The 8,988-nt window shown below is 50.0% G+C and overlaps 1 protein-coding gene across 2 annotated transcripts; it reads left to right on the forward strand.

Annotated features, from left to right (window-relative positions):
- Nucleotides 1-205: 205 nt before the first annotated feature.
- On the forward strand, nucleotides 206-4,836 carry C13H20orf202 (chromosome 13 C20orf202 homolog). Of its 2 annotated transcripts, XM_034640222.1 has the most exons (3): nucleotides 213-305; nucleotides 785-959; nucleotides 4,318-4,836. In XM_034640222.1, the coding sequence occupies exons 1-3, from the start codon at nucleotides 280-282 to the stop codon at nucleotides 4,549-4,551; spliced, it is 435 nt and encodes a 144-aa protein (XP_034496113.1). In that variant the 5' UTR covers nucleotides 213-279; the 3' UTR covers nucleotides 4,552-4,836. The 2 variants fall into 2 exon arrangements, 1 of the variants encoding a protein (XP_034496113.1); XR_004619464.1 differs by lacking the exon at nucleotides 785-959 and having other exon boundaries at nucleotides 206-305; nucleotides 4,318-4,441.
- The last annotated feature ends 4,152 nt before the right edge of the window (nucleotides 4,837-8,988 follow it).

Below are 8,988 nucleotides of genomic sequence, written 5' to 3' on the forward strand. Positions count from 1 at the left end.
TGGTGGAGAGACAACTAAAGAATACCCACTTCAGAGTGTGTTGTGAAGAATAAACGGTGTGTCCGTTGGCCTGTGTTTGCCCACTGAAAAATGAGGTTTTATTGTCTCACGTGACAGGCAGATGCTGTTGGCGATTCTGGGACTCAGTGGTTTCTGATGCGTCTGCAATTTTTTTGGTCTTTGTCTTAGGGTTGCAGGGTGACGACTGTAGCTCCAGGCATCACATCCACATTCCAGGCTGAAGGAAGAGAAGAAAGTTGGAGTTTAGGGGGAGCTTCAATGACATTTTTCCTTTTATCAGGAAGGTGAGTTTCCCTAGAAGTCTAACAGCAAATTTCTGCTTTGATCTCCTTTTCTAGAAATGGGTCACAAGGACACCCCAGAAGCTAGGGTATCTGGAAAGTGACTCCACGGAGAAGTGAGGAAGGAGGGAGGGGATTAGGGACACAGATGCGGTGTCTGCCCCAAATGCCGTCCTATATATGTAAAGGACTTGGAGAAAACTAAGCCTTCAGAGAAGGACACCTATTCACTTAGTTATTAATTTATAATTAATAATATATTGATAATTATTATCATTGAAAGCTTTATAATCCTGTGATCCTGTGGGTATCAGACATTGGACTCTGGAACCACTGGGCACTGAGGTGCCCGTACCCCAATGGTCTCCCTCCCTCCCTCCTTATTCAGTTCAGAGCACTGAAGCCCTTTAAAAGAAAAAAAAAAAAAAAACTACATTTTCCCAACGTAAGCCACGTCCTGCTCTCATTAACTCCATCCTCAGTGACTTGGCCAGACCCTGCTCCCTGCCTGAAGCATGTAGGAGACTATACAAATCAAAGGTCCCTCGGGCCCATCAGCAGGTCAGTGTCAACGTTTCCTCCAAGGACTCTGAGATGAAAACAGAAGAGCCACCCCCAAGTCTTGGGCAGACCCTGGAGTGGCTGAGAAAGGAGCTGGTAAGGCTTTGCGTTTCTTTTTACCTGATGACTCCACCCCATACCTTCCCAGCTTCTCTGGGCTCCCCTCTTCGGGGCCCCCTGGCTGGGGCAGAGAGGCTGCAGCTAGGGTGTAGGTCCTGCAGACTCCCCCTGATACCAGCACACAGTCGCCGTCTCGGGTGCTGGGATAAATAGGTCATGGCCTACATAGGAGGAGGCTCTGGGTGCAGTGGCTGCCAGACTGGCCTTAGCGTTACGCCGAGTCCTGGGAGCGTGCCCAGCTCTGCTGCCGAGTGACCCCTGCCAGTGGCTTTACTTCTGCAAGCCTCAGTTTCCTTACCATCCAGTGGGGAGGAAACAGTACCAACAATGCAGGGGTTATGGTATGAGTTTGGGAAGGAGACAGGTGTAATTCACGTGGCGTCTGCTTGGCTATCACAACAATTGTCCAGGTGGGCATGGAGCACAGCCACTGTCCGAGCCCAGACGCTCTAGAAAGCAGAAGCCCACACAAGGATTGGGGTACTAACGATTTATTTGGAGGTGCAGCCCAGAGCGGTGAGAGGGAAGGAAACAGGGAGTGGCAGCAAAGGGCAATGTAAGAGCCGTGCAGTGTCACCAAGCAGGCCGACGCTTTGCAAGAGGCCTCGAGAGGCCCAGCGCTCTCTCAGCAGCTGGTTTTCCTGGCCTCAGGCTTCTCTGCGGGGGTGGAAGGGTAGCTGCACCCTGGGGGAGAGGGAAGAAGAGGAACCCTGCCTGCCCAGCTCACTCCCGTCTCCTGTTTCCTGTGGTTAAAGTCCACCCCGTAGGCATTAATTCCTCTGAATTTATGGATTATGTTACTTGGTGCCTTGGTGACTCCTCAGGTCAGGCCTCTGCCTCTCTTCGTGTTGTTTTCTTCAAGTCCAAAAATAGAGGGATGCCCCAAAGTGCATGGGGACACCAGCCAAGAGAGAGAAAGAAGTGGTTCAAGGAACTTCAGAAGGCACCCAAGGTTTGGATCCCAGTAAGCCAGCTCCTCAGTCAGGGGAGAGAATCTGGGTTGCCAGGTAACAGACCAGCTGCGGCCCAATCCTGTCCTCACCCTTGTGGGTAGGGCTGACCCAGTAGGGCTTCTCCTGGAATCAGGGGACCCCAGCAGCAGGAGAGGCAGCTTCTCATAGTCCACAGGGACCCAGAGGCTGGTCAGGGACCTACCCCATGCTCCCCTAAACACTAGGCTCCCATGCTGAGTCTGCTGGTGCCTGAACCCAAAGGGCCAATATCCACCTGAAAAGGTACCTCTCTCTCACCGCATAAAAAAGGGAAAACAAGGCAGGGCTGGGGGAAGCCCACCTGGGGCAGAGCCTCCCAGGCCCAGCACCTCCCTGCACACAATGCCAAAAGATGGGAGCCTTGAGTCTCCACTTACGGATGCCAGACTTGTAAATTTCCCAGGGGAGCCTGTTTTACCCTCGATCACATGGAATTTACATGACTCCGTAAGGGCACCTAAGCTCAGCCTAGAGGCTCCATTTGACCATCAGGGAAGGATCAGTCCTGGACCGTGATTTCATGCAGGAGAAGGAACAGATCGGTAACACTGACTACCGTGGATAAAAAGTCCAGTGCTCTCCTTTCCTTTCATGGCCCTTACATGATGGGGATCATGGAAGCCCCAAAGACCTGGTCAGATCTAAAAGAGGGGAGAGAACTGCAGCCGTCTCGTGACAAGGCAAACCAGTCTGATGACGAAGGGACACTCATTCAGAGGCAGGAAAGAGCTGTCCGGGCAGAACTTGAGCCAGCTGAGCCCAGAGCCTGCCTTAAAACCACAGGACCTCTCGCCCTGTGAGACGGGACCCCTACCTCCTGGGGAAGCCAGTTTGCTCAGGGTTCCCAGCCCTCAGCTCCAAGGGCATGGAGTCTCTCACCTCCTTTACCCCTGCCTCCCCGCTGGGTGCCTCACTGCATTCTCATGAGCATGAGCCCAGAGCTGGTGCCAAGGGTCGAATGATAAAAATGAGTGGGAGGAAAACCCTAAAATTGAGAAAACACAGACTTAATGTTTTCCCAAGAATTTGGGAAGGCATGGCCCCGCTACCATTTGCACTGCAGCCTGGGGAGCCCCAGTGTTCTCAGGCGGTGGTTTTCCCTCCTTCCATCCACTCTCTTGGAAGTTCGACTACTGCCGGGGTGCTGGAAATGGACTTTATCTTCATACCTGTGAAGTAATTAGTTTGTCATGAAAATAAAAGGCTATTCTAGTGGAGAAATAATGTTAATAATTATCTCTTGGAGAGACAGACAGACAGCAGGGACACTGTTCCCAGCGGCGTCTCTGGGGAAGCAGACTGAGTTCCTGGAGGTGGTGGGATGAGGTGGGGGAAACTTCCTCACATGCCCTTTTGTAGCTTCTCAATTTTGTATCATGAGAAATCCCTAGTCAGAAAAGGAAAGTTTTAACGTTTTATTATGTGAGTTATATCAACCAGTGTGGACAGAAGGAGAAATTTTTAGTGCTGACTTAATGCATTTAAAAAGAACAATAGTAAACTCCTTACGATAGAAAACTGCTGGATTCGCCTATCTGCTTCTGTATGCAATCAGATACCATATCATTGCATCAAGTAGCTTCTGGAAAACTCCACTGTAGGCTCGCAAGAGGAAGAAAGGACAGATAATACCTTAGTATTGTAATGAAAGTTGTTTTGACTTTTCTGAACCCCTGAAACAGTTTCTGGGACCCAAGGGTTCCCTGGACCTTATGTTGAGGATCACTGTTCCAAAGGGCTCCTGCCTGCCCCTACAGTGCACTCCACTTTGTTTTAATATGAAGTCACTTTCACCTTAATACCTATAAAGTGATTTGTTTGTTGCTGTGAGGATTAAAGCATACCGTGGGGGTGGAAATAAGAATAATGTTTGTGATGATGACGATGACGATGAGGATGATCACAGAGCTTGGCAGTTGAGCCTCTCATATTTTAAAGATTTATTTATGTATTTGAGAGAGAGGGCATGAGCATGGGGGCAGAGGGAGAGGGACAGAGAGAGAGAATCTCAAGCAGACTCCTGCTGAGCGCAGAGCACGATGCAAGGCGCAATCCCATGACCCTGAGATGATGACCTGGGCCCAAATCAAGAGTCCAAAGCCCAGCCTACTGAACCACCCAGGCGCCATGAGCATCTCATATTTTAGAGCATGGGCTAACTCATTCAGTCCTCCTAAGAGCCTTGAAGGGTAAGTAATTTGCTTTCCACTCTGTGGATGAAGAAACTGAGGCTCGGGTGGACCTGGCTTCTGAGAGGCTGTGGGTTAGTCTCCAATGAGACAATGATGGGAATAAGCTTTCTGGGGGACGCCCAGCCCCCTCACACTGATTCTCTCTCCTAGGCAGAGATGCAAGTTCAAGACCACAGACTCCTGCTCACACTGAGGCATCTTCACAGTGTCCTGGAGGAGCTGCGCGCTGAGAGTGCCCACTGGGAGGATGCCAGGTCCAGCGGAGGGACGTCCCCCATCAGAGCTCGAGCAGGCTCTGAAAGCACAGGCCGCGCCCCTATCTCCTCCAAGGGGCTCGCCCAGCTCCTCCAAGGGGCAGAGAGCAGACGAAGCTCCCTCCCTTAACTGGCCAAGCCTGACTCCCGGGCTTGAACCCTCCCACCACGTGTCCAAACTCTGACTGTGATGCTGCTGGGGGAGAGCACTGCAATGGGAGTCAGGGAGCCAGGGCTCTGAGTTCTTCTCCGCTCTTATCTGCCGTGGGTCCCCAAACCCATCCGTCAACTCCTTTTCTGTTGCCCCTCAGGGTTTTTGGTGAGGCACAAGTAAGATATCAGATGTGGACCTGCTTCTTAAACACTGGCCTCTGGCCAGCCCTGTGACAGTAATCTTGCCCTGTGGCATTCCCCTCCCGCCCCCCAACCAGGTGATTGTTAAAGAAAGAACTCAGAGTGTGCAGAGAACGTTTTTGTGTTGCCATGGTGAAAAACAGAGCTCCCGCCCCCTTCATAGTGACTCCTCAATTGTTTCCTGCCTTCCCAGCATGCCTGCCCTTTCCTCTGGCTGAAAGCCACAGGCCCGGGCATCACTCGGGCCCGAGGGATGGGCATGTGACCAGGCCTGGCCAATAATAACTCACGAGCACCCTAGCAACATGATTGGCCCAACCAGGGACCATGTGACTCAACAGAGCCAATCACAGTCCTTCTCTGGGATCGGCTCTGGATGTCCTTGCCACTGGAATTGCAAAGCTGGGGCTTCCAAGGGCCACGTGCCCTGCCGGTGAAGAAGACCTGAGTGCACTAGGAAAGAAAGAGAGGTAGAAGGGGGGCCATAGAGAGCTGGGCAGAGAGGAAGGTGCTGGCTCCTTTCAGTCCCTGGTTTCGGGCCCTAGTTCTGTGAGTTACTCCTGCATTCTTTCCAGTGGCAGAAACCAATAAATCCCACCACCACCACCCTCCAGCACACACACCGATTTGGTTTTGCTTACACTGACTTGAGGAGGGTTTCCCTCTTGTGCAAATGAAATGATCCTGAGAAGCACAATCCAGATGTTCAAACAAGTAAAGAGAAATGCTGAAGAAAAGGGCATTTTGCTCACTCAGGGTTGGCAACAACAGCCCTTCGACCGCAGACCGAGGTCTGTGATGTGGCAGAAGGCTCATTTGTTTGCGGTGCTGGCCTCATCACTTTGACGGATTAGATCTCCCTGTAAGAACGACTTTAAATAACAGCAGAAAATGCAAAAGGCCTCATGTTAAGATGGTCCGATGATTGGTAGGACTTTTTATTTATGAAAATTCACTCGCATGTTGTTAGAATATTGTTTTTATGGCGTTGAAAAAGTAAACCCATTGTATACAGAGGCAAAGGGGGGGGTGTTATATGCACAGTGGTTATAGTCAGACTACCTGGGAATTTAATACAATATTTGATCATATAAAAATACTTGTCTATCAACAGCTGAATGGGTAAACAAAATGTGGTGTAAATGTAAATAGAATATCAGTCAGCCTTAAAAAGGAAGGAAATTCTGGTATGTGCTACAACATGGGTGACCCTTGAAGACATGATGCTAAGTGACATGAGCCAGTCACAGAAGGACACTGTATGATTCCATCTATCTGAGGCACCTGGAGTAGTCAAATCCACAGAGACAGAGAAGGGTGGCTGCCAGGAGCTTAGGGAGGGGTTGGGGAGTTAGTGTCTAAAGGGTAGAGAGTTTCAGTTTTGCAAGATGAAAAAAGTTCTATGGATAAATGGTGGTGGTATAACAGAGACAATACACTTGATGCCACTGAACTACATGCTTAAAAATGGTTAAAATGGTGGTGCCTGAGTGGCTCAGTCGGTTAAGCACCTGCCTTCAGCTCAGGTCATAATCTTGGGGCACTGGGATGAAGCCCTGCTCAGTGGGAAGTCTGCTTTTCCCTCTCCCTCTGCCCTTCCTCCTGCTCATGTGCTCGCTCTCTCTTTCTAAAATGAATAAATAAAAAAATGGTTAAAATGGTAATATTTATGTTATATTTTACCACAACTAAAAATAAATACTTAAACAAACAAACAAAACCTATTCCATGTTGCTGGGGCTGGGACCCCGAAAACCACATTTCTGTGTTACCAGCGGCTCCGGGTTTGACTTTGTGAGGCTTCGCCAACAGGCAGGGTGAGCCTGGGGGGCCACTGCAGGGCTAGAGCAGAGAGAAAGAGCTTGCTGCTTCATCTCTGGTCTCTGCAGGTGCCCGTGGGCCCCAGGTCCTGGGAACACTAGACAGCAGGGCTTCTTCTCACAGCAGCACTTCTCTTCTCAAGGTTCTAGGTCCCAGCCCCAAAGGGCCCTTCTCCCAAAGCCAGAGACACCAGCTCCTGATGGCTGGAGCCTCCTCCCCTGAACCCAGGTCCTGCCCCATCTGGACCTTCTTGGGTGGGCGAGACGTGAGCCCCAGCTGAGCAGAGCTCCCTTCTCAAGTATCTGAGGTTTACTCCCCAGGGTTCCTCCTCTGTTTCTAAATTTTAATAATTTCAGTCGCTTCTCTTTTTACCCTCAGCCCTGGGGCTGGTAAATATTTCCTGCAAGAGCTACCGTCATTATATCTTTGAGGTCTTTTTATAACCCTTCAGTCACCTCGTTAACAACTTTATACCTAGTTAGCAATTTATTTTTTATTTTTTTAATTTTTTTAGAGAGAGCGAGTGAGTGCGCATGTGAGCAGGAGCTGGGGCAGGGGGCAGAGAATCTCAAGCAGATCCCCTCTGAGTACGGAGCCCAACACAGGACTCCATCTCACGACCCTGATCATGACCTGAGCCAAAACCAAGAGTTGGATGCTTAACCAACTGAGCTACCCAGGCGCCCCAGCAATTCTTTATGTTAAATTCTCTCCCTTAAATAACTGGGGTGGCTTCTGTCTAGTCTAGCCACAGTTCTGGCCAGTGCTACCAGTGCTGCTAGAATCACTAGTGTCTATGTTCCTTAGTGCCCCAAACCAAGAGTTTCTCCAGGGCGTGTAATGGAGGGTTGAATTGGAGGTAGGTGGAATGCTCAAGTTTACAAGAAACCTGTTTTCCATGGTGGGACACTTACACTCCCAAAAGCAGTGTCTCAGAGTCCCTGTTGCTCCACAGTCTTACCAACACTTGGTATTATCAGTCTTCATTGTTGCCAAAAGAATGGGTGCGAGATGATACTACATGGTGATCTTATCGGGCATGCTCCTGAGTACAACATGGTTGTTAACCTGAGTTCTCAGTCCAGCCTCACCATTTACTTACCTTTTTTTTTTTTTAAAGATTTTATTTATTTTTGAGAGAGAGAGAGAAAACACAAGCAGGGGCAGTGGCAGGCAGAGGGAGAAGCAGGCTCCCCACTGAGCAAGAAGTCTGACGTGGCGCTCCATCCCAGAACCCCAGGATCATGACCTGAGCTGAAGGCAGACACTTAACTGACTGAGACACCCAGGCGTCCCTATTTACTTTCTTCAATTAGTTCCTCAACCTCTCTGAGCCTCAGTTACCTCATCTGGGAAAAAAAAAAAAGATAATATCTACCTCCTGGGGTGATGGTACAGATTAAATGCGATAATGCATAGAAACCACTTGACCCAGGAGCACCTGGGTGGCTCAGTCGTTAAGCGTCTGCTTTCAGCTCAGGGTGTGATCCCGGTGTTATGGGATCGAGCCCCACATCAGGCTCCTCTGCTGGGAGCCTGCTTCTTCCTCTCCCACTCCCTCTGCTTGTGTTGCCTCTCTCTCTGTCTCTCTCTCTCTGTCAAATAAATAAATAAAATCTTTAAAAAGAAAAAAAAAAGAACGAAAGAAATCACTTGACCCAGCAGTTGGCATTGGTAATGGCAACTTATTGTTACTGTCATGTGATTTTATGCTGATTCGTGAAACTGACTATTACAGATAGACAAGCTCGTTAGCAACCATCATGGAGTGAGCCATCTGCCTGGCCATGTAAAGCAGAAGGACACGGGTCTGCCATGCCCAGTGTCAACCACCAGCACCAGTCACTGCCCCTCCCAGCTTCCCACAGCTGGGCCCCCAGACCAAAAACCCTGCCAAGTGTCCCTCCGGCAATCTAGGAGGATAGGCCTGGAACCCCTGAGCCTGTCTTCTCGGCTGGGGTGTTTGTTGTTCTCCAAGATGCCGGGTCTGGAACCAAGGTTCAGTTCCCGATCCCTGGTCAGAGCAAACTGAGCCCCAGCCTAGAGGCAGGGGCACGGGGGCTTGGAGTGGAAGTGGCATCTTCAGCGTGGGCTCCTAAGGGCTGGGCTGGAAATCACGGATGTCCAGAACAGGCAGTAAGCACCAGAGGGAGCATGCAGTCATGGTCTCAGAAAGGAAAATCCAGGGTTTTCTCTGCTAAAGCAGAGGACAAGACTATACACCCAAGCCTTGCATCCAAGGGTGAGGAGAGGATGGGACAGAGATGTGAAAAAGCTACCATTTTTAAAGTCAGCACAGTGTAGTGGTTGTAAGAACGGCTTGGAACCTCACTGCCTCTGTTCGAATCCCAGTCACTAATTATGTGCCCTTGGGCAAGTCATTCAACTCTCT

Source organism: Ailuropoda melanoleuca, chromosome 13, assembly GCF_002007445.2.
Source record: "Ailuropoda melanoleuca isolate Jingjing chromosome 13, ASM200744v2, whole genome shotgun sequence".
Classification (NCBI taxonomy): Eukaryota; Metazoa; Chordata; class Mammalia; order Carnivora; family Ursidae; genus Ailuropoda; species Ailuropoda melanoleuca.

What these genes read in the sequence shown, in the direction of transcription:
- C13H20orf202 (XM_034640222.1), top strand. Translation starts at nt 280, where the DNA reads ATGACATTTTTCCTTTTATCAGGAAG. An exon ending in TTTTTCCTTTTATCAGGAAG is followed by an intron (nt 306 to 784) that starts GTGAGTTTCCCT and finishes CTCCATCCTCAG; the next exon opens with TGACTTGGCCAGACCCTGCT. An exon ending in AGTGGCTGAGAAAGGAGCTG is followed by an intron (nt 960 to 4,317) that starts GTAAGGCTTTGC and finishes TCTCTCTCCTAG; the next exon opens with GCAGAGATGCAAGTTCAAGA.